We start from the raw sequence: 25658 nt of genomic DNA on the forward strand, positions 1-25658 counted from the left end.
AGGGAGGGACAGTTCTGCCAAACTTTCCCATGCCCAAAGCAAATCTTAATGAAAGGAAAGAAACAAGAGAGGAAAAAAGGAGTTTCCTTCTATCTGCAGAGAGTTAACAATAATCTGTGCAAGACACAATGCAACCTACCCCTGCCTCTACAGCCTCAACAAGACTAACTCCAGTGGCTGGAAACATCACCTGTTCACTGTACCACTGGATGGGGAACAAGTGATACTAAATCCTTTAAATTCAGCATGATACGTTAGTGCTATTCTCTGTCCTGTTAGTGGAGGTTACAGAAACTGAGAATAAGCCAAGTAAAAACAATCATACTGAGGTTAATATATTAGCAGAAATTGCATCTTAAATATATAGGGATGACTTTAATAGTTATTATAATAATGCCTATGTTTGGAGCAAAAATAAATATTTTGACTATTATAGTATGGATATGAATTTCATATCAGACACTTGGACGTTTAGACAATAAATAATGCTATTTTATTGATCCTAGTGTTTGTACATCATGGGTTTTTAAAATGCATTCATAAGTTATCAATGCATTTTCTTTTGGAATAGCCTCCTTAGAGATATGCATAAGAGCAATTGTATTCAATAGCATAATGTTACACATTGAAGAAAATAATCTAGCCAGAGGTTGGTCACAGTTTGATTGAGGCTGAACATTCTTGACTAAATGGAACTTATCTTTAGCTTAGTTTTTAGGTCTAACTAAGAAACACTTAATGAGGAAAAAAATCTCAATTGTAGTGCAGAGCATATTCTGCTCTTATTTAATTGTACCCAAGTCTCGTTGAAGGCACTGGGAGCTATAGGCATGCAGATGGGAGCAGGATTTGGTCCAGGGATAATTTAATTCTGTTTACTTGATAGTTAGATTAGATAAATCATGATTTGCAATGCCTATGATAGAGAGTAAGCTGCATAGTAGACGTTGATTTGATTTTCCGTCCTAATTCAAGTTTTTACATTAGTGATGGCTTTCTAGAGTAAAGTGCAACAGAAATCAATTATCGGAAACCTACTGTCAATAAAGAATCTCCCTAGGAAGGGTTTGATAAAAATATAATGAAATCCTGACAAAATACTGAAGCCCCTAGCTCTAGGGTGACTTTACTGTCATTGATAACAGCTCTATTACCATTCATCTGAGCTGTCTCTCAATATAATTCACTTGGGTCCTTCCCATACCTGGCGTCATGCTGCTTTATAATCATGGACTTGAATGGTATCAGAAGCGTTGAAATGAGGAAAGAAGGGTGCAGAAGAAATTCCTGTTTGTAATGAAGAAATAATTCTTGCATTTTAAAACATGTTCCTCTTGTTAGATGTGCCTGTCTGTATAGAAACATTTGTTTTATTTTAGCACTGAGAGATTGCACTATTCATAGCTGTTGTGATGGCTGGCAAACGTAAAGGGGCCTAATTCTTTACTGCATTACACTTATGTAACTTCACTAAAGATATTGCACTTACACTGGCATAAAACTGGTGTAACACAATGGAGAATCAGACTCAGTATCACATCCTCAGACTTTACAACTACTGTGTTAGCTACGTTTAGTTATGAAGACTAGTCAGTTTCTTCCAGGCAGTTAAAAGATTAATGAGATGTGTCCTGGTATGCTCGTACCATCGCTGTTCATTTTCTTGTGTAAGTTCACTCACTGACTCCTTGTACATACGTATTTGCATCAGTTCTTCTGTTGTACAAGTGCTCCGCGTTGTCTGGCCACGGTAATGTTTCAGAACTTACTCAGATCTCTGTACTCATCCTTTACTGACGCAGAACTCCCAAAGGGAGTGAGTATAGTAATAAATGCCGAAAACATCTCTGTGTTCTTTGAAAGATTGCGCAGACTGCCTTACTGGACAGTTACGTCAGAACAAATATTGGAAACGATCTTGCAAGCTTTAACTGACATGAGTATTCTCACTGAATGCAACGGAACCAATCACACAAGTAAGGTTTGATAGGAACAGGTTTTCTTAGGGTTTCAGGCAACGAAGGAACCACATTAGAAAATATGATAAAGGAAAATAAGATTGGGTCAGATGACCTTGAGTTTATGATGCACTATGCAAAATAACTCTTAGCAGAATTCGTTAATCAGCAGCCTTGGCAAATTTATTATTCAATTTATTATAAGACCTTTCCCAAGGGAGTGAGATCATCAGATGAAGGTTCACTTTATTTCAATGTCCCATATCCTCTTGTTAGACCTTGAAGTTGGTAGTGCAAAACAACAGGAACTCCACCCGAGCTTTATGAATTGCAGAACTATTCTGCTAGCTCATGACCATCTGCCCATTCTTCCTGTTATGACAGAGCTCTTGAACTTCTGGGATGTGTGGAAAGCAGTAGAACAGTTTAAACATGAAGCAAATAGGTCAACTTAAAAGATGCTATATATACATTTAGACAGTGCTTTTCTGATTGAATCTGATATGTTTTTGGCACATTAATTTATTGATTTTATTTTTGCAGGCTTGTTTATTTCTCTGGATCAACCAAGTCTTAGCATCCAAAAAGATATCCTAACAATAACTGCAAATGATACTCTAAATATTACTTGCAGGTAAGGGCAACTTTGGCCTGCATTATGACGATGACAATGATTTATTAGTTTAATTTTGATATAGAGGTGGACCCTTCCTTCTACTTCCTCTTTTCTTGTCCCCCTATCCCCTTCTCCACTGCAGGCCTTGGGCTGAGTATTAGAGGGTTACATCATGAGGAGATTAAAGAACAAAACAAAAGCTATTGGCTAATCAGGGGATGTTCTCAAGAGTCTAGTGTGTCAAGTGTGTTAAGTTAGCCCCTGGGTAGGCCTAGCCACTCCCCTCTTTGGAAAAGATGGGGTGCAAGCAGCAGGGATTGGGGAGAGTACTCTGGAACACAGTGGAGTTTGCTGGGGCAAAGCAGAGCCCTTGTCACCTCGATTGCCCCCTTTTTGGAGTCTTTGTGTGGCTTAGATTCATCACCTCTTAATACTCAAATGAAGAAACTTTCTCATAGCCGTGCGGAATTGAGCATCTCACACTCATTTATCGGATTTCGCATGTTTCTTAATGTTAAATAATTAAGTTTGTCTAATAGCTATTTGTCCTGAAGTTAAAATGGACCATTTGAGAACGAGTAGGACTGAGTTTTCCTGACATGGCGATAGCAAGCCCCATTTGCTCTAATATCTCTCTCTCCTTTGTTTTGCTAGTGGTCAAAGAGCATTGGAGTGGCTGTTGCCTAACAATCAGAGCAGTTCTGAGAAACATGTTGCAGTGACGGACTGCAGGGACGGCCCCTATTGTAAGATGCTCACTCTTACAAAAGTAATAGGGAATGACACTGGGGACTACAAGTGCTTTTACAGAGACACCCAGGCAACTACAAGCATTTATGTCTATGTTCAAGGTAGGTGGTTACAAGATTCATATGCGATTCCTACCTATCAATAAGATTAAAAAGAAACAATGGTATAACAGGCATTTCAAAAAGCTTTGTTCTGAAGTAATGTTCATTGGATTGCCCACAGAAAAACCTATTTGACAAAGCATAAGCCTCAAGATCAACAGTTGTAAGCTGGAGACTGTCAGCTTAAGAAGAAAGCAGTTACCAGTCCACTTTTCACCAAGGTTTTAAGGAAAACAAGAAGCTAAATATACATCCATTCTATAGGTGCTAGATCCTGCAGTCTCTCCTTTCATTGAACTCCAACTGAAGTTTATGGCCATTCCATGTTAGTAAATAACTGCGGAAATTGTCCCTTAAAGTACTGATAAGTGGTTAAAGTAGATTGAAACGAGAGGGAACTTTCCTCTCATCATAACAGTCAAGGAAGTGGGGGAGATCAGACTTCTTTCATGAGACTTCTAGCATTTCCCATTTGATCAAGCTACAAATTTTACATAGCATAATGGCATCTCATGGTTTTTCAATCCTTCCATTTCCAGCCAAAATGTGGAAACACAATGTGTGTGCAAAAATATATACAAAAAGCCAGCTAAACGTATTTGACTCTCAAAAAACGTATTTGACTCTTTTGGTTTTGAAGGTGCAGCTCCGTTTGTACTTTATGTTATCCTTATTAGTTCTATGCAGGTCATATCACACAAATACATTTGCCTACACCATATAAATTTGTGTGGGTGGAGCAGTAAACAGAACAATGCAGCAGCAGAAACTTAGCATATATTTTAGCTGTGATGGTAGGAACATTTTTTGAAAGTAAACTATGAGACCTTTGATCACAGCTTTTCTTCTCAGTGGCAGCTTTTGGAGATATTTTTCAGGTACAGTACAGATGATCACCTTAAGTTGTAAGTGAGGCATTTGCACCACATAAAAGATTACTTCATGCTGAGCTTGGCCTCCTGTCTTTTAGCTTCCAAAGGTTTACGTGCCTGCAGCACTTCCTCCTGTCTTGCTGCCCAGGCTGGCTTTACAATTAAAATTGGGACCAATTTCCTGATATTGGAATTCTTGGCCTTGTGAAATTGACATTCTGTATGCAAATTTTTGTGTGGAATTACTACATGTCAATATGCTAGTTACCATAAATAGAAAAGTCCCTGTTCCCATAATTAATAAAATCTATATGTGCAGCAATTAGGCTAATTTACTTCCCCAGATCCTAGCCCACACATCAGTACTGGGATCTGATCTGTTTGCATGGAGAACTACTGTAGACTTCAGTAGGAGTTTCACACATGGGAGAATTACAGGGTATTTTTACATAGCACTCACATTTGTATTATCTAACAGGACAATGTTCAGATCAAGTCTGAAATTTGGTCTACCTTACAGCTGTTGAACTCTGATGGGGAAATCCAGATAGACTTCAAGAACTAAGTTTTCAGAACTCATGCTTTGAGTTGCACCCATTTAGATAGCTGCACACACAGAACGGCATTAGACTAAGCCCCTGACTATTTTCACTGTTGATTATCTGGCATCAATTATCTGTGCACGCTTGCATGCACAGGTTTGTTACTGCAATTTATGGTCAGATTTTTGAAAAGTTGGTTGTTAATATATAGTTTTGTTTATAAAGCCACTTATTTATTGTTGAGAATTTTAAAAAGAATAGCTATTATTTTAGGGGTTATGAAGCACTTAGCTACTTATAACTAATATTGGGATCCATTCCTATAGTCCTTACGCAGGCATAAGTCACCTTGACTTAAATTGGAGTTTTGACTGAGTAAAGATGTCAGGGTCAGGCTCCCAGAATGGTGTTGACACCATTAATGTGTATTTGGGCATGATGGTACTGTAAAAAGAGGAGGAGTTAAACTTAATAGTGATGTCAATTTCATCTCCATTCACAAACAAGAAAAGTACAAATGTTTGCCAACTAGAAAAGGACACCATCGATAGGAAAGGAAAGAAAAATAAGAGAGGAAAAATAGCATGTTGTGTCCTTTCAAACAAAGAGATTATAACAAATGCAAATCAAATATTCTTTTAGATTATAGATCTCCATTTGTGACTTCAGTTAGTGACCAACTTGATGTTATATACATTACTGGGAACAAAACAGTGGTGATTCCATGTCTCGGATCCATATCAAATCTCAATGTATCACTTTATGCGGTAAGAAAAAAGCCAAATATTTCATTTCTTATCTCTAGAATTAGCGAAATGTCAATTTACATAAATACAGTGGATTAAAATAGATATCTTAAAAAGAGCATCTTATCTTTGGAAATTACGAAACTTACAAACAGAATGGGAACGCTACAATTATACTAACAAATTATACTTCTTGTGTAAAGATCGGTTGACTGCAGTGAGAATGTGGCCTGAGTCAGGATGCCAAGTCTGGATCCATAATGTTGTAGTAAATATTAGACTTACAATATGAATTTGTTTAGTTTTGGAATTTTACTGAATGTTTTATTGATCTTTTAACAGAGGTATCCAGAAAAGTTATTTGTTCCTGATGGTAAATCAATCTCATGGGATAATAAAAAAGGCTTCACTATTCCCAGTAACCTGATCAGCTATGCAGGCATGGTCTTCTGCGAAGCTAAAATAGATGATGAAAGTTACCAGTCTGTGATGTACATAGTTGTGGTTGTAGGTAAGCCAAAGATTACTCTCCATGGTCATTGTTTTAGGCAGTGCTATTTTGCTTAGTGCAACATATTGAGCAATTACATTTGATTGGACTGTAGATCAGGAATACTGAAAATGCAATTAACACAAAATGCGTGTTTTAATATGTATTGCTTTGAAAAAAAACACCACCTGAATTTAAAGGGAAAATGTTATTGTGTTCTGTTTTGGGTAGATCACCAGCATCTGTGGGGAAGGAGGGATAGTCCAGTGGTATGAGCATTGGCCTGCTAAACCCAAAGTTGTGTGTTCACTCCTTGAGGGGGCCATTTAGGGATCTGGGGCAAAAATTGGGGATTGGTCCTGCTTTAAGCAGGGGGTTGGACTAGGTGACCTCCTGAGGTCCCTTCCAACCCTGATATTCTATGTGCTTGGGATTTTATCTGCTCTGCCTTGATGCTACTTTTTTCAGCCATGCAGGGTTTTATTTTTCCTAAACTCCCTCTCTTTTGTAATGAATGTCAGCATACAGTGAAGGACCTTGAAAACAGGCACCCCAAAGTATCATTAGCAGCTCAGGGAAGAAGAGAGGGTTCCAGCTTGCTGTGAGGAGAAACAGGGGACCACGTCACACTAGATATGCAAAACCTAGCCTGCCCCCAAGAAATTCTTGTTTCCCTGCACGCTAATGCCCTGGGCCTACCTGGGATGAATACAGCTCTGACACATTGAAGTTACCTGCTCCTCCAAGGGCAACATGAGGACTCCTCGTAGGCCCCCACCCATGCTGAGACTGCAATGACCTCCTCTTGGACTGTTGAGCACACTCCTACCTCCAGGGTTGAAAGAGGCCAATCCCACACCTCATTGTGACACTGTGGCCTTGGCGAGGTAGGATCAGCACATTCTCATCTAGACTCAGAGATTCCCAAAGAGAGGAAGAGGAAAAATAGGGATAACTCACCACCCCATCTCACCACCCCAGCAGTTTCCCCACAATTCATCATCCTCTGCCTGGTTTTGAGTCATTTGGGATTTTTGGATATGTTTTGCCATGTTTTACATTTTTTATTACAGGCTTTATGCCTTGGACAGTTTTGCTAATGTCAAATTGTTGGTGGTAAAGTTCCAAGCACATCACCAGACGCCCACTTTTGGTCTATCATAATATTTGGGGAGTGGGGTTTGTTTCCATGCTGTTGTGAATTTTGTGGTTCACCATTGAGATTCTCCTCTGTGTGCTCTCTAACATTGTAAGGGACCAAGAAACCCTTTCATAAGAGTTGAGGATGCTTAGCAGGTCCCAGGATCTGGTCCAACATCTCTCTCTGAGTCCATCTTAGAAGTATTGATGTCTCACCCTGTCAGCTTCTTTTATCTTACTGTGTCTGACCATAAGGAAGCTTCTGGCAAATGGCCTCACAGTAGCCCGCTCACTCTGCATGTGCTAAAATCTGAAAGTAGACTGTACGTGCTCTAGACCCATTGTGTGTCAGTACAACTTTTGGACATCCTCACCCTCTTCATCTCCACTTTTTGAATTTGGGTGTATGCCCATCTCCCCAGTGCACTTAAGCTTCTGGGATTTCTGCTGTGTGGGTGTAACTCCTAAGGGAGAGAGTAAATGCCATTGGGAAAGCGGCACCCTTACGTCACTCCACAGAATGTTTTTTCAAACTCTGTTCCTTTTGCTTCTTCCAGGATACAGAATTTATGACTTAACTATGAACCCTCATCACCAAATAGAGCTGGCAGCAGGGGAGAAACTAGTTCTAAACTGTACTGTGAGGACGGAGCCAAATGTTGGAATTGATTTCAAATGGGACTACCCTTCTGTTAAGGTAAAACAATCATTTCCTAATACCGTGCCCTAGAGCCCTGAAAGAAGCAACCTCTTGCTAGAAACACAAAAGGATGCGCCTGTGTTTTAGCTTCCAGGGTTATTTTAGCTTCCAAAGACACAATAAAAGTTTGGGTTAACCACTTACTCGCTCCTCTGTAAATATTAACAAACCAGCTGATGATATATGCTCTGGTGGGTGGCACCGAGTGGCACAGCTGCAGCCTGCCAGCCCCAGAGCTGCAGCTGCTTCGGAGGCTGGGGGGAGAGCAGCGTGGCCAGAAGCGGGGAGACTCTGGCCCCGCCTCTTCCCGTCTGGCTCTGCTGGCTGTGCTGCCTCTCCTTGCCCCCTCTGTTGGGGGGAGGGGAGGGGCTGTGTCCCACCTCTCCCCCTCTCTATACCCGTTCATAAGCCGACCCCCTTCTCTGGTGCTTCCCTTTTTTACTAAAAAAATTCAGCTTATGAACGAGTATATATGGTATATAGCATGGATTACAGTTCTGGGGGGCCCTGGGCCAGAGCAAGTAGGGGACCCTCCCCACCCCTTCCACCTGCACCCCAACCCTCACTGCTCCTGCTAGGGAGCAGGGTTGGGGCGCAGGGGCTTGCCCTGCTCTGCCTGGGGAGTGGGATTGAGCTGTGGGGGCTTCTCCCACTCCCCAGAAGGCGTGCCAGGCAGAGCGGGTTGGGGTATAGGGGTGTCCATTTTTCCGGGGCCCCCCAGTTGGCCAGGGCCCTTGGGCATGGACCCCACTGGCCCAGTGACTAATCCGCCACTGGTGTGGAGGGTCGGGGGAAGAGCTGGAATGAACTGCTTCTCAGAGCTTTTACTCTGTTACAGGGAAAACGTGCTACAGTCAGAGACTTAAAAACATCATCAGGGAATGAGCCGAAGAAGTTCGTAAGCACTCTTACCATAGACCATGTGTCCTTAAATGATAGAGGCCGATACAACTGCACAGCATTCAGTGGCCTAATGACTAAGAAAAACAGCACGTATGTCATTGTCCATGGTATGGAATTCTCTGATTTAATTCTGGATATTTACAGGCGGGGATTGTTGGGATGGAAAATGCATCAGTTGAAAGCAATTAGCTGCACAGTATGTCAATCAAAATGTTTGCCATATAAACACTCTGCTCTGAACTGTCAGCCCCAGTGTTTCCATTGCTTCTAGTTGTTTTCAGTAGCATTGTTATAGCTCAAAGTTTTTCTGTTTTCATGTTAAAGGGTTTTCTCTTAGGACCGGATATGTGAGTATCACTGAAAGCTGTTACGTAGTCTAGAAAAAACTCAGGGAGAGACTAAATAGAGGGACCGCCAGCCATTCTATGTGGTACTGTAATGCTGAAACTGTATATTTCAGGTCAGATTCTGCCACTCTTCCTCATACTGAATAGCACCTGACTCCACAGGTAGTTCCACTGAGTCCATTGTGGCTACCTGCAGAGAAAGGTGTTACTTGCATGAGTAAGGGTGACAGAATCCAGCCCTGGGCTTTTTGCATTCCGAAAATTGGATTCAGCTTTACTTTTGGTCATAAGGAAATGACTCAGAGGAAATGACTCTGGCCAAATCCTATCCTTCCTCAGTCCTCAATCAGGCAAAACTCCATTGACTGCAAAAAGCTGAGTTTGTGGAATGAGTGAGAAAGAACTGCAGGATTTGGTCCAATATTAACTCATGCAGCAGCACTGCTGGTTATGGATGTACTGTATGTCTTACACTGGAGCAGTAAGGCTGACTTGAAGTTGTGATTAAGTCTGATTCTCACCTTCAGCATTTTGATTTTTTCAATTCAAACTGACCGTAGTCCATTCTTCTGCCAGGACAAGAAACAGCCCCCCCTTCTCTATCACAGCTGCATCAGATATTAAACAGATTCTTTCTTTGATCTTAGCCAAAAGGCCAATCATGCTATTGGGCTGATTACAGTTTTGCTTTCTGTGGTTGCAGAAAAGTAGTGTAAATCCTTTCAGAGTTGTGGGATTTTTTGGGTTGCAGATAGCTAGCTTCAATCTCTGCCCCATTATGTAACTGTATCATGTGCCGTTTTGAATACTGTTGTGTGCTGAAATGGAAAAATTGAGCCCTTTTTGTCTGATTGTGTAAGTGGAAATGTTGGAGAGGTTTAAATGCGATATTGTGTTACCCAACACATACATTACAGGGCTTAGTTTGCATTGCTTGTTTTGTTCCACGACAACAGCGGCTAGGGAGGGCAGAGCATTGGGACTGAGAGTTGCTGTGTGGGTCTGAGAGCAGACTCTTGCCTCTATTGCTGTCAAGAGTCCCCTGGTAGCTGAATTATTCCACTTTTCTGTGCAAAGGGTGAAGGAGAAGGCATGGCCTAGGGAGAGGGGCTGCATACCCCTGTGTGGCACACAGGCAGGTTGGGGCTGGAGGATCCACTGCTATGTACATTGTCCTGTCCTGCCCTTCCCACACAGGAGTGCTCCATTGCTTCACTGCCTCAGAACCCCTCTGAAGCCTTGGGAGGATTCCCTCCTCCCCTTTGCCCTGAAGGATCTCCCTAGTGCTCAACCCCAGTAGTTATGCTGGGCCCTGGGCGGAGGATTTACCTCATGGATTGTAATACTGCAAGAGCCTGTGCTGGTACATGTTTCAGAGTAGCAGCCGTGTTAGTCTGTATTCGCAATTTATTTGAGCATAAGCTTTCGTGAGCTACAGCTCACTTCATCGGATGCAAATAAATTGGTTAGTCTCTAAGGTGCCACAAGTACTCCTTTTCTTTTTGTTGGTACATGGACCACTTTGTCATTTACATCTGCTGTCTTTCATCTCCAATTAAACACTAAACCAAATGGGAGACAATTTACATTTCTGGCAATATGGAAAGGAAATGTGTTGTTTCATGCCCATCAATTAATTTCTTGCAGAAAAACCTTTTATCCTTTTGGACAGAATGGGGTCTGTGGTGGAGACAAGGGTAGGAGACCAAGTCAAAATCCCTGTGAGATTTACAGGCTATCCTCCACCAGAAGCAAAATGGTAAGAGTCAGAATATGATGCCTTTAAAACAGATTGTGGCATTATATGTCAAGCTGACTCGCTAACGTATTCAAGTTACCATGTATTTTCTTTAGGTATAAAAATGGAAAAGCCATCAGCACAAATCATACCATTAAACTTGGTTACACATTAACAATTACTGAGGCAAGTGAAAAGGATGCTGGGAATTATACCATTGTACTTACAAACCCCATTAACAAGGAGCAACAGAGATACACATTTGACCTGGTTGTGAATGGTAAGTGAGGTATAAACAGTGCCTTTTCCTTTTTTGGTGTATATGTGTGTGTATAGAGTACTAACCCTTCCTGAACTAAAATTCCCTGACAGAAAGAGCTGGTAGGCGTCCTGTCTCTTAGAGCCCTATGCTTCCCTTGATCTGTGTACTATCCAGATTTAAATTGGCAAAAAAATACTAAGGAGGTGATACAAAACCACCAAGTCAGGGGCATGCAGAAAAGAAGTTCCACCTCAAACCTTGCCCAGACGTTGCTTCAACGGGATAGGGATAGCTCAGTGGTTTGAGCATTGGCCTGCTAAACCCAGGGTTGTGAGCTCAATCCTTGAGGTGGCCATTTAGGGATCTGGGGCAAAAATTGGGGATTGGTCCTACTTTGAGCAGGGGGTTGGACTAGGTGACCTCCTGAGGTGCCTTCCAACCCTGATATTCTATGATTCACTGAGTCTGGCTCCTCGTGCTGTATTTTACAATTCAGGAGGTTTCAGGTTTTCCTTGTTGTTGGATAAAAGGATTTTTGTTTTTTATTTTCTGTGTATTCTTTCTTTGCCTCTGTGTCTTGCTCTTTTCCTGTCCTCTGTGCTCTCTCCTGCTGCTTTTGTATCATGAGTCTTCCCCGTCATCCTCATCTGCCTCGCCCATCCTTCCTGCTACTCTCAGCTCTGTTCTGGCCTCCCCTTCCTCCCCCCGCCACCATTCCCCTCTCCCCGGCACCCCTCCTCCACACTACTCCGCAGGAAACATACTTGTCTAGATGCTTCCAAAATAGTAGGTCTTCAAAAGAGCAGCTCTGCTAAGTACAGTGGGGTTGAGATGGGGGCACAGTGGGAAATGGAGGCCAGACACCTAATGCTGGAAGTAATATAAATTTCTTGGCTGGGGTGGTGATGGAAGGGAAGGGCTGTCTGAAGGGTAATTTGTAAGGGGTAGCTGTAAGTAAGCGACGGAAGGATTGCTTAACATTCGGCTTGTATTGAAGCTACTCTGGTGCACTTCTTCCTTGATTCTTTTGCTCCCTGCTGAGGTCAGTGGGAGTTGTGGGCCCTCAGCACCGTGCGGGAGGCTCTCAGAATCACACAGGCTCAGACCCTGGAAGGCATATGGGAGTCATGGTGAGAGAGAAGCCCCTGTGAAAGAGACTTTGTACATTTCAGAACAAACTGTGTTCTTGTTAACAAGAGACAATGGCACAAGGCAAAGAATGTCGCTCCTTTATCATGGTCTGTGCATGTAACGTGCAGGTTTTTCCTACAGTTCCACCTCAGATTGGGGAGAATGCTTTGTTGGCTCCTATTGATTCCTACAAGTATGCGACTACTCAAGTCCTAACCTGCACAGTCTATGCCATTCCGGCCCCAGTCAATATCCAGTGGTACTGGCAGTTAGAGGAACAGTGTACTTTCCGCCCTAAGTAAGTAAAACATGATTTGCCAGTTAATCTCCACTTCATTTCTGTAACTATTCACAGATTTTTTTAAAGTGGTGTAGGCTCTTTCCAAAAAATAAAAATGCACGAAATCAAATGCTAAGCAGCCAACCCGTTGGGTAGCACTTTGATAGTGCAAAAGGGTTATAAATCCAATTTAACTTGGAGATTCCTCAATGTAACGGGACTCCCTGGGTGGTGTCGAGTCAGGTTAGTGGCTTTATATCACCCCTCTTGCAGCCCTGCATAGATGGTGTGATCAAGGGAAAGGAAGAATGGCTGGAGCCATTTCAGTGCTTTGATTATCTCCCCTGCTCCCGCTGCATTGAAACAGCCCCTTTGGGCCATTGGCAGTTGGACATGGGTTAGAGCAGCTCTAAAGCTGCTCTAACTTCTGCTCTAACATCTCTGGGATTGGCGAGCCACAGATGTGTTGTAAAGCCACCTTTCCTTGCACTGATGCAGCTCAGCCAGACTGGCGAATGAGTGGCATTTTTTACCCTGATTTTTGGGAGGTGTAAATGACTGAATGAGGTGTCAGGCACTTGAGAACCACACTCAGTAACTGTTGTTGCTGGACAGTGTTTGCAGACAAAATTTCCATTTTGCTTCCATTTAAGTCAAGCTTCTACTTATTACAGCAAATAGGCCCAAACTGCCCTCAGGTTCTCAAAAATAGTCAAAATGAGCTAGATGTAGAGACTGCCAGACTTGGGGTCTGGTGGGTTGTTGCACGGAGTGAATTCTACAGGCCAGGGCTACCCACTGGTGAAACTCTACCACTGTTGTTTCCTTTGTTTGATGCTTTTTTGGCTGGCATCTTGCCTCCTTGCTGGATTCCAAACAAGTCTGTGGGCCCCATCAGTCAAACCTTGTTGGGCAGCAGCAAGTACAAAAACACAATACAACACACAGGAAATTTGCTGCTTACCCGACTTGCAGTTCTTTGTGTTTTTTCTTACACCAATCAGCTGCTGAATACGATGCTGCTTGTTATCTGTGTAAAAGCGTATCTCAAAGGAACTACACTGATTGATGGTAGCCAATGATAGAGAGAGCTCCTGACCAAGATACATGCAGCTTCCCTTATCTGGGCTGAGCACAAGGCCAGACTTCCTTTAAAAAAAAAAAAAAAAAAGCATTCTGCTTTCCTGTTGTTTATAAAATGACTTCCACTAGCTTCTTTTGGTGCCTGGTCACTTCCTACACAAGGGCCACTGTCCTAAAGAAATTCTTTTAAGGAGTCCAGTGATTTCTATGTCTCTCTGTCTTCTTTTGAATGAAATTAACTTGAATTGTCAATTTATGACTGGAGGTTTGTTCCCAAAATAGCTGCTTCCCTCCACATATCCTGATTGGGCTGACCTACGCAGATTAATTAGGCTATTTACCTCTAGGCCTGGGAATTCCTATTTTTATGGAGGACAAAGGTCTTGGAAGGCTGTAGAGTACAATTACATAGAAAAGTTTTCAGGAACATTCCCCAGTTTTATAAGATGGCCATTGTTCCATCTCTGATATTTTTTCTAAACTGAACAAAAATGGTCTCTTGAAGGTCGATATTTTCCTTACCTAAAATGTATCTCTCTGTCTATCTCTCAGTCAAGTTGGTTTGGGAATCAATCCTTATGCATGTAAGAAATGGAAAGACATCACAGACAGAAAGGGCGGAAATCGGATTGAAAGAATTAAAAATCAGTTTGTTGCTATTGCTGGGAAAATGAAGGTGAGCTAATGTTCGTTTGTCTTAGTTAGCCAGCTTTTGAGAGTTCTGTTCAGCATTTCATGTATTTGTGAACTTTATATCAACTGTGTTTAACTGTAACAGAGAAAGGCCTGGAGATTAAGCAGCAGAAAAATCTGGGAACATATTGCTAATTTTAGTATAACACAGTTTAAAAATACATATATAGAAATCTACATATAGATGGTTGTTAAAAGGAGGGAGGGGAAAAAATTGTTCTCCTTAACCTCTGAGGATAGGACAAAAAGCAATGAGCTTCAATTGCAGCAAGGGAGGTTTAGGTTGGACATTAGGAAAAACTTTAATATCACATAAACCTCCTGTATGACCTGGGTACCAGAAACACCATTGATTTGTATTGTGAAGGAATGTACAGTTGTGTGGATAGCTACATGGCAATGCACCCAGCTCTTTTATGGTTTGACTCATTTAAACCCTTTGGCACTAATGTGGTATGAAATTGCTTGGTTTGTTCTCTTGTAGACCGTAAGCACCCTTGTGATTCAAGCAGCAAATGTGTCATCTTTATACAGATGTGTGGCTACTAACAAAGCTGGAGTGGGTGAGAGGGTTATCTCCTTTCATGTTACCAGTAAGTATAGCTTGTTGATTGCATTGCTGCGTTAAATTAGTCTCATTCCCTCTGCTTCAGTGGTGATACCAACTTCAACACATCATTTGTCTGATTCAAACCCCTCATGATGACCCATCTCTGTTGTGATGCCTACGAAATATGGTCCTTACTCAGCATTGAAACAAATATCTAACTTTAAGCATGACAAGGTGGGTGAGGTAATATCTTTTATTGGCTCAACTTCTGTTGGTAAGAGAGGCAAGCTTTCGAGTTTACACAGAGCTCAAAAGCATGTCTCTTTCACCAACAGAAGTTGATCCAATAAAATATATTACCTCACCGAACTCATCTCTCTAATATCCTGGGACCAACACGGCTACAACAACACTGCAAATAACTGTAAGTATGTGAGCAGTTCCATTAAAGTCAATGGAGTTACAGTAGCATGAAACTGGTATAAAGTGAGATCCAAATCAGGATCTTTGATTGCAATGTTGGTTAGGCATTTACAGCTATAAAGACCTATAAACAAGAGAAAAATTAAATAGTGTTATGAAATGAACAGAATCCATACAGTCAGTTGCACACATACAAAATGGGAAATGACTGCCTAGGAAGGAGTGCTGCGGAAAGGGATCTGGGGGTCATAGTGGATCACAAGCTAAATATGAGTCAACAGTGTAACACTGTTGCAAAAAAAGCGAACATCATTCTGGGATGTATTAGCAGGAGTATTGTAAGCAAGATACGAGAAGTAATTCTTCCTCTCTACTCCACGCTGATTAGGCCTCAACTGGAGTACTGTGTCCAATTCTAGGTATCACATTTCAGGAAAGATGTGGTCAAATTGGAGAAAGTCCAGAAAAGAGAAACAAAAATGATTAAAGGTCTAGAAAACATGACTTATGAGGGAAGATTGAAAAAATTGGGTTTGTGTAGTCTGGTAAAGAGACGACTGAGAGGGGACATGATAACAGTTTTCAAGTACATAAAAGGTTGTTACAAGGAGGAGGGAGAAAAATTGTTCTTCTTAACCCCTGAGGATAGGACAAGAAGCAACGGGCTTAAATTGCAGCAAGGGAGGTTTAGGTTGGACATTAGGAAAAACTTCCTAACTGTCAGAATGGTTAAGCACTGGAGTAAGTTGCCTAGGGAGGTTGTGGAATCTCCATCATTGGGGATTTTTAAGAGCAGGTTGGACAAACACCTGTCAGGGATGGTCTAGATAATACTTAGTCCTGCCTTGAGTGCAGGGGACTGGACTAGATGACCTCTCAAGGTCCCTTTCAGTTCTATGATTCTATAAAAACTAAGATCAACATTTTCAAAATTGGGTGACTTCCATGAGAGCATCTAGCTTCTCAGGACCTTGGAAAATCAGACGACATGTTTATGTGCCTAAATATGGATTTAGGAACCTAGCTTTAGGCATTCATTTTTGAAAATCTTGGTCTAAATGATATTTTTAATCCAGTCACAAAAATTGACAGTTAATGCTGAGGATAGTGCAAGGTTGCATAGGATAATTCTATTAATTACATAGACCTTCCTTGGACTTTGCTTGTGTGTGATTTTTGTTTGTTTGTTTGTTAACGTGAATGATGGCCCTGATTCTCTAGTGCCTTGTGAAGTCATTTATGCCTGGGCAAAGTGAGTGTAAAACAAGGTGCAAAGAACTGGAGAGTCAAGCCCAATAAGTCTGTGAATTCAGATTTTCAAAATGGCTTGTTCTAATCAATATAAAGGGAAAGAACTTTATTAATATAACAAATGCATTATTTAATGGGCTTTTTTTAATTTGCAGGGGGTCTTGAAATTAACCTTCAACCTAGAAACCAACCAACCGAAAAGGATAACATGTCCTTGCAGTGCACTGCGGACAAATTCACCTTTGAAAACCTGACCTGGTATAAACTGAGTCCTCGCACCTCGCCAAGGCCCCTTGGGGGGTTGCCAATGCCTGTGTGCAAGAACCCAGATGACCTTTTGAAGCTGAATGCCACAGTTTCTAATAGCAATGGTGAAAATGTTACCTTAGAGCTCATCCTCCGTAACATTTCTCTTCGAGATCGAGGGGATTACGTTTGCATAGCCCAGGACAAAAAGACTAAAACGCAACACTGTCTTGTCAAGCACCTCACTGTTCAAGGTATGAACCCACTTCCATGTACCAAAGTAGATGGTTATATGCACAGGCTGTGTATAGCCAGAAACAAGGATACTGCAGTTGCAGAAATCCTCAAGCGCTGTAGGACCTAGCGCGTTACCAATTTAAAGGTGTGCTCACTTGTAGAAGGGATTTAAGCAGTTGCTAATAATGAGACTGCCTTTAACGTGAGTCAAGTCCAGGCAGAAGGTACCTGCTGTGCTGATGAACTCTCCAGGCACACTTAGTATTCCGTTTTTACGGAACAGCAATGGAAGGGTGGAAAAGCAGGGACCTGTGCTGTGCAAGCAAATGAAGTCTCTTTACTGATGCGCGCAAACAGTGGCACAAATTGATAACTGTGTGGGTTTGCCTTGCAAAACACCGACATCTATGATCTGTTTATACTTGTGACTTAAGGTGTGACTGAACCTTTGGGTTTGCAACTGTGGTCATGCTTTAAAATTGTTATAAAAGCGGGGCGGCATTTCAGCAAAAACAATGCCGGTGGCTGGCTTTGGATGTATAGAGGTCTTGCAGTCCTGGCTTGGCAACTTAGGCCCTGATACAGGAAAGTACTTAAACACATGCTTATGGGCAGTCCTGAGTACAGATGCTTTCCTGAATCTGAGCTGCAAGCACCATCGATATCACCCTTCTTGTAGTGGGGTTGGAGATGAAGACCAGACTCATGTAAAAGACAAAGGACTTCTCCTTATAATGTTTTCTTAGTTATTGTCCTTGTCTTGTGTATCAGGGAAGATTAAATACGATCTCTCCACGAACACCATGATTGGTGCCACTGCAGTAAGGCCATGGGACTACATTAGTGACTCAAACTTGTAAAGTAGCAGCGAGTGCTAAGGCATCACAAAAATGATTGTACTTGGAAACTCTCAATAACTTTATTTTCATGCAAACAGAGCCCGTGGCCCCCACATTGGTAGAGAGCCTGGAGAATCAAACAGCAAACCTTGGTGAAACCATAGAAGTATCATGCCCAGCAAATGGAATTCCTCCTCCACACATCACATGGTTTAAAAGCAATGAAACCCTTGTTGAAGACTCAGGTGAGGAACTGCTCCTTCAGTATGACTTATTTCACCTGTCGTGTGTTTTACACAGGACTCCCCATTGATTTTAATGCAGGGTTCAAGTGAGGAGTGGGGGCAGAATGTGGCCCTGTTTATTTTATACACTGTGTGAGGGTTTCAGAGTAGCAGCCATGTCAGTCTGTATTCGCAAAAAGAAAAGGAGGACTTGTAGCACCTTAGAGACTAACAAATTTATTTGAGCATAAGCTTTCGTGAGCTACAGCATCTGATGAAGTGAGCTGTAGCTCACGAAAGCTTATGCTCAAATAAATTTGTTAGTCTCTAAGGTGCCACAAGTCCTCCTTTTCTTTGTGTGAGGGTTGTGTATGCAAAAAAAAAAAAAATTGCAACTACTGAATTCTTAACAACAGCCAAAGCCAACGCAAATAGCAGTATTAAGAAAAAATCCTTTTTTCAGGTATTGTTTTGAAAGATGGGAACAAAACTCTAACCATACGCAGGGTAAGGAAAGAAGATGGAGGTCTCTACACCTGCCTTGCCTGCAATGTCCTCGGATGCAAAAAAGCTGTAACTTTCTTTGCAGTAGAAGGTCAGTACAGATTTGCTTCTCTTATTTATTTGTGCTTGAAATGATAACTGCTAAAAAGGAAGCCTATGCATCATGTCTTGGTCACAGTTTTGAAAACCTACTAGCAGTGCCTTTGCTGAAAGTTTCCTTATGCCAAAGTGGATCAGATTTATTTATTGATAAGGCTCCTAATCAAGCTTGAAGTGGGTGAGGGCACACCACGCTGGCAACCCAGTTATTTTGGTTTTTGAGGCAGATATCTTGGTCTCCAGAATCACAGCTTTCATTATGAAATCACAGCTGGCCATTATGGTGGCAGAAAAAAACCTGAAAACATAGAGTGAGTGCAAATCAATACAATAATACCTGCATCTGAGTCTGCAGAGAGCCTGGCACAGCTCAGTGGGTATTAATGAGGATACTTAACAATGCTGATAACAATGTTCAACAATCACTGCTGTCAAGGCATCTAAGAAAGGGGAGGAAAGGAGGAAGGATCACGCACAATCTCCAATGAATGGTGTCCCATTTTGGTGGCATGAGTGGATGGCACTTGCTGGTACCCTCTCACATCCCCTCCCCCATGGGTGACCAGATGTCCCGATTTTATAGGGACAGTCCTGATATTTGGCGCTTTTTCTTATATAGGTGCCATATATTACTCCCATCCCCCATCCCGATTTTTCACGCTTACTATCTGGTCACCCTACCTCCCCCTACCTATCCTGTGGAGATAAAAGGCCAGAAGGAAAGAGAATAGCTTTGAGGGCCTCCAAGCCTCACCAATGGGATTTCAATGTATAGAGTTCAGAGGGCATCCAAGTTTCACATCCATCCAGCATTCACTACTCTGATGGTGGGTATGTTGTGGCCAGGCAGCTTCCTCCCTGACTCTAGTGGTTGCTGCTCCTCCCTCTACCAGAGGTTGTCTGCAGACTCATTGTAGCGGTTACACTTGGGTCATGTTTTCAAACTCATCTATGCAACCATTAGGGCTGAAAACACCCATGAGGCAAGTATGTGGAGGGAGCTTGGGAGAGAACCACTGTTTCTCTCCTCCCTAGTCTAGAACCCTGGTTCATAATCTTTGGCTCAGCAAAGCCCTTAAGCATGTGCTTACCTTTAGGCATTTACATAAGTTGCAATGAAGTCAACGGGACATAACCATATGCTTAAAGTTACGTACATGTTTACATGCTTTGCCAAATAGGTATGGACTAAAATGTGCTTAAAACGTAAGCATGCATGTGAGTTCTTTGCTGAATCAGGGCCTAACTGTTGGGCTTAGTGCCTAGATTGAAGCTACTTCTCATGGTAAGCACTACACTCTGGCAGTTAGTGTTTGTTCCATTACCATCAGGCCAAATCTGACTACATGGTGTGAAAATTAAACCCTAACAAGTGGTCAAACTATTTTGCGACAAAACCAAACTGCTCTTTGCCTTCCACCAACAGTAATGACGCTGCCAATTAAAAGCATTGATCAGGAGCTCCTTGCTTTCGTTATTAGTATGTTACCTTTATATGTTTATGAAAATAGTCACTAAATACTTCAGGAATCTGTGTCTCATAAATCAGGGCGATCAGCCACTCTGTTATCCTGAGCTAGTGAAAGTTATCGCCTGTTGTTTTTGAGTTCTCATTAGGTTATGGAGTTGATCTGTTGGGCAACATATTTTTGTTGGGTGCAAATTATCTGTAAATAACCCTAATGTAAATACTTGCTCTCAGCTGGTCCAATAAATGTGATTGTTCAGGATATGATCAGGCAAGTCTGTGAAAACTGGAAACACATTTATGACATTGTTTCATGAAAGTCATGATGCAGCTCATCATGGGCCATATAATGGAAAAACCCCAGTGTGCTATTGTGTGGGAGAACCTATATGATGCAAGGGCTGAAATGTACAGGAACACACTTTGAGAAATGGGGGTGGGACAGAAAGTAATTCCTCTGATGCTTGTGATCAAATGTTCAAGTGGTACCATGCTTAAACCTGGAATAAGGATTCTGATTCATGGATATATTGTCTCAGGATCACAAGAATGGCAAACAGTCCATATTTTCATATCCCAGTTTAAGAAGTTAAAGAAATGATAGAGATGTTGTTTCATAATACAGAGGATCATTCTTGCAACATCTTATTTCCTACATAGCATAATCACTTTTTTCTGTGCATGAGAAAAACTTATTCATTTTTGGGTGCTCAACATTCATCTAGATTTTGTGTTTTCAAAAATAGCAATTTCCTTTAAAATCTAAGATTTCACCTTTTATTTCTTAATTGCTAAGGGCCAAACGCTTCCCTCGATTATGCACATTCAGCCTCACCAAAACAAGGCTGTCTTCAACCATGCAAGGGTGTAACTAAGGGCAAAATTTGGCCATAAGAGTCTGACTAATCCTTGCTGCCATTTCATTGTGCACTAATTTGTAGGAATCAGAAAGCTTATGAGAAAACAATGCATCAAATCCTGTGCTGACCTATCTCATGCAAAATTCCATTCCTCATTGTCTTGAGTGGGGTTTCACAATGTGTAATTCAGTGTGGAACTTGGCCCAATATTCCAACCTATAAGAAACAAGCGTTGCCTTAGTTGGCTTGCTACATGTGGAATTTTTAAAATGAACCTTTGGAACAAGGAACTCTATGCAGTCCTTTAACTGATGACCTAAACCAATAAGCTTTCAGCTATCACTGCTTTCAGCTATCGTTCATTTGTTTCTCCCCAGGCGCCGAAGAGAAAATGAACCTGGAGCTCATTATCCTGGTTGGGACTGCAGTGATTGCCATGTTCTTCTGGTTGCTTCTTGTAATCATTCTCCGGACCGTTAAACGGGTAACGAAACCATTCTTTTACTGTCCCACCAGCATTGGTCTTGCATGACAAATGAAAACTGACTACGGCTCTTTTGTGTTGTTCCTTTCCATTGTTCTTAAACCAACAGGCGCATTATTTCTCTCAGTACCATAACATTCCTGCCTGGAATTGAGGGCGCAGAAATTTGGTTTTAATTGACCAGGCATTCGGAGGAAAAAATGCTTGAACTGCTTTTGATTATTAAAAGTGCAAGGATCTGTGTTCATATTCATAATGATGTAGTTGGAGGAAACTACGGACTTGCATTTCTGTGAAATTTTAAAACCCAGAGGAGGGAGAAGTTAGTACATGTGACTGCCTCATTCCAGCCAGCACGTACCATTTTTGTGACTAGAACTGATATTGTTTTCCAGGCCAGTGGAGGGGAACTAAAGACTGGCTACTTGTCTATCATCATGGATCCTGATGAAGTCCCTATGGATGAGCAGTGTGAACGTCTCCCCTATGATGCCAGCAAGTGGGAGTTTCCCAGAGACAGGCTAAAGCTAGGTGTGCTTTCACTATTTTGGATGGGGGCTGAGGAAAGAATACACTGCACAGGGAGCCTGTGGAGGAATTCTGGCTGGCACACACAGAATTGCCCCTGGAACTACATCACACTCGGATAGGATGCAGTGGGTGTTCCCTTTGTGATGGCTCAGTCCTTTGGGCCAGTGCAGGAGATGGCTGGACCATGGCTTCTCCTAACCGCATCCTGAAGGAAAAGCTAGCTTGGTCTAGTTATTGTGTTTCCTGACCCCACTTTCGCACCTACATAGGCGCAGCCCACCGTGTGCCAAACCATCATTTCCAACATGGGGGTTGATTTGGTTAATGATTGGCCTAGCTTTTGTCCACTGCTTTGACAATAAGTCTAAATCTGTTCATCTTCTCATACCAGGTAAACCCCTTGGGCGTGGAGCATTTGGCCAAGTCATAGAAGCAGATGCATTTGGAATTGACAAAACTGCTACCTGCAAAACTGTTGCAGTAAAAATGCTGAAAGGTAAAAATGAAGATTAAAAGCCTCCTAAAAAGACATAATGTATTTGTATTGCCAGTCTTGTATCCAGAAGCCAACAAAGCATGTTGAACTATCAGAATTTCTGTACCAATGTCCTAGAAGGGTTTAGTTAACAATTGCTGTGAGAATAATGTAACTTATGTCTAACTGTAAGGAGGTTGCTCGTTAGAGCTTCTTTACTATCACTTTATAGATCTACTCAGGTGCAGAAGTTAAATTTGCTCCTACAAGTAATCCTACACAAGTGTGATTTCTGCAGTGTTTACCTCCATACTGTACCTACAGTGTGAGCTTTCTTTCAAACCCTAAACAATGACTTAGCTGTTATCTGGGGCGGAGAAACTATTCAGCTAGCTTACTCCTTGGCTGATTTTAAAGAGCTCTTTAATATTATTGTCAGTGATGTGGCTGTTTTGACATTAAATACAAAGCTGAGCTCCCAGAATCATTCCTCCTTCCCAGGACTCTGGAACCCAGAGAAGCCATTCCAGGTTTCACACTGAGACCAGTGAATAATGGGAGAGGACTTTGGGAGTTTTGTCAGTGCTGCGTGAGTAGTCACACAATACAGGCACTGCAAATAAAGCTAATTGTTTATGTGCCATGCTGTCAAGTCTCCTGGTATAAGGACATAGCATTAATGAGATGGGTCCCCCAGCAAATTAAGAGAAGACCCCACCCACCTACATAAGTTCCTGGCGTTCACCAAATCTGCCGAATGCTGCTCTGTGCCCCTCCCACTAATATATTGGCTGCTGCTGCCTCCTCTGCATGTTCAAAATGCTAGCAAATCATCCAGTGGCTGTTCTCATTGATTGGGTGAGAGGCTGTGCAGCCCCCTACCCTGCCCCGCCTCCTCCCTTTCACGGGCCAACCTAGTGCCACAGGACAAGTGGTAGTCCCTGGCACTCAGACACCAATGGTAATGGTTATACCTCTGGTAACTGAAAACTCAACAGACTCTGCTTAAAATGTTGCATAGAGCAAAGAAGATTCCATGCAGTAATACACTGATTGTCTCTCCAGTCTGACATTTTACCTTTTAGGGTGACCAGATGTCCCGATTTTTTAGGGACAGTCCCGATTTTTGGGTCTTTTCCTTATATAGGCTCCTATTACCCTGCACCCTCATCCCGATTTTTCACACTTGTTGTCTGGTCACCCTATTACCTTTTGGCACCATTTGGGAACTGTTCCAAAATAAAGCAAAACCAACCTGTAACTCTACAGCTCACCAGGGCCAGAGCATAGTTAGGAGGAATGTATGTTTTGACCCTCACATGAGAACCATAGCCTAGGTTAACCTACAGGAACATTTACTCAATATGCCAAAATACTAATGGATGTGGCTAGCAAAGGGAAAACCCTTTATTTCTGTTATGCTGATCAGTTATATAATTTTTATCCTTACAGAGGGTGCTACGCACAGTGAACACCGAGCACTTATGTCAGAGCTCAAAATCCTCATTCATATTGGTCATCATCTAAATGTTGTCAATTTACTTGGTGCCTGCACAAAACCAGGAGGTGAGTGACCGATTGAGAGTCCTTATTGCTCTCTGGGTATAGGATGTCTTTTCAGTGGTTAGAGGCACTACCACAAATTCAGTAAGACCATTTCTGATTAGTGGAGAATTGAGTTTCATCATTAGCAAGACCCTGATTTTCCATTATAGTTATTCCAGAGCTGTTCATTATAAGAGTCAGCATGATCCAGTGGTTAGATTAGGGAATGGAAAGGCTGGAGTTCAATCTGTCAGCTCTGTCATTGATGTGCTGTGTCACCTTGGGGAAGTCACTTTACCTTTTGTACCTCAGTTCAGCTCCCCCATCTGTAAAATGGGGTAATAATGCTTGCATATCGTTAGCAAAGCCTTTTCGATCCTTGGATAAAAGGCATGCTACGTGCAGATACAATATTATTTTTCTTTATGGTGTGGACCATTCATATTCCTCACACGGAAAACTCAAATGCTATGTAGTTGTCCAAAGGAGGAGTAAACATAGTTTATAATTAGAGATAGGCCAGAAACAGAATTCTGAAAGCAAACACATTTGTGGGTTTGGGATCAGAATCTAGATCCAAAAATGCCACAGGTAGCCCCTATGTCTCTATTGGGCTAAAGCAAAACCACAAATTATACCACTCTTCTCAGCTCTGGGATAAAAGGTGATTATGAGTCTGGATCCTAATTTGGATGGTTAAATCTATTTTACTTACAGTTGTAACAGTTTTGGTGTAACAAGGCCAGCATCGTTCACTAGTTTGGAAGATATTTAGAACAAGTAACTTTGTAATAACTTGCCAAAGAAGCTGACTCAGTCGTAATTTTAATATTAATACAGTTAGGCTAAGAATTTCCTTCACGCAGTTCCATAACTATAGTACATTACTGGGAAGAAGAAGAATCCCATAAATCTTTCTAAAGGTAGACATAGGGGCCAATTATTACTTGTAGATGCCAAAATAAGAAGCCTATATTCAATAGTTGGATTTTAGATCAGCATTTCCAAATGTCAAATGTCCAAGTAACCCAATTTGAGCATCGGCGTACAACATTTGGGCAGCTCATTAGGGTACCTGTGTTTGCAAATTGGGCTTTAAGGACCAAATGTTTTAAAACATGGAGACTCAGCTCCATGCACAAAGATGCATGAACAGTTATGTGTACATGAAAGTAGTTTACTGCAATTGGGTGGTTAATTGCATGACTGTGCATGCAAATATCAGTGTATATGGATATTTGCATGCACAGTGAGCCAATTTGCATGTGTTGTCATAGCTGCTTGCACGTGTAAATATAAGCACACAATTCATACACATTTTCACATGCAAAATGAGGCCTCTGCTTTTTGAAAAATTTGGCGTGAAATGTTATTTCCCCCATCCCACATGTTAATCAGAAAAAGTGTCACTTTCCTTCTTTGAACAGAGTTTTGCTGTCTATATTGTGGATATTCTCTTTAAAATTATTTGGAAAGATGGTGGAATGATTTTTAGAAGAATACATATTTTTAGCTGGGCTGAACTGGGAAATAAATAGCCTTTCTAATTAATTGGTTTATGTTTTATGCA

The 25658-nt window shown here is 41.7% G+C and overlaps 1 protein-coding gene across 2 annotated transcripts in view; it reads left to right on the forward strand.

Moving 5' to 3' along the window:
- The window catches only part of KDR (kinase insert domain receptor), a 42167-nt gene that overhangs the window by 1009 nt on the left and 15500 nt on the right, over positions 1-25658 (forward strand). For both annotated transcript variants that reach the window (XM_037897765.2, XM_037897766.2), the window contains exons 2-19: positions 2502-2592; positions 3229-3425; positions 5482-5606; positions 5928-6096; positions 7773-7912; positions 8754-8925; positions 10813-10924; positions 11020-11183; positions 12438-12594; positions 14212-14335; positions 14837-14945; positions 16732-17076; positions 17997-18143; positions 18586-18717; positions 21431-21537; positions 21933-22068; positions 22460-22564; positions 23996-24109. In XM_037897765.2, coding sequence (XP_037753693.1) covers positions 2502-2592; positions 3229-3425; positions 5482-5606; positions 5928-6096; positions 7773-7912; positions 8754-8925; positions 10813-10924; positions 11020-11183; positions 12438-12594; positions 14212-14335; positions 14837-14945; positions 16732-17076; positions 17997-18143; positions 18586-18717; positions 21431-21537; positions 21933-22068; positions 22460-22564; positions 23996-24109 — 2646 coding nt within the window. The remainder of the gene's footprint in view (positions 1-2501; positions 2593-3228; positions 3426-5481; positions 5607-5927; positions 6097-7772; positions 7913-8753; positions 8926-10812; positions 10925-11019; positions 11184-12437; positions 12595-14211; positions 14336-14836; positions 14946-16731; positions 17077-17996; positions 18144-18585; positions 18718-21430; positions 21538-21932; positions 22069-22459; positions 22565-23995; positions 24110-25658) is intronic.

This window comes from Chelonia mydas, chromosome 4, assembly GCF_015237465.2.
Source record: "Chelonia mydas isolate rCheMyd1 chromosome 4, rCheMyd1.pri.v2, whole genome shotgun sequence".
Classification (NCBI taxonomy): Eukaryota; Metazoa; Chordata; order Testudines; family Cheloniidae; genus Chelonia; species Chelonia mydas.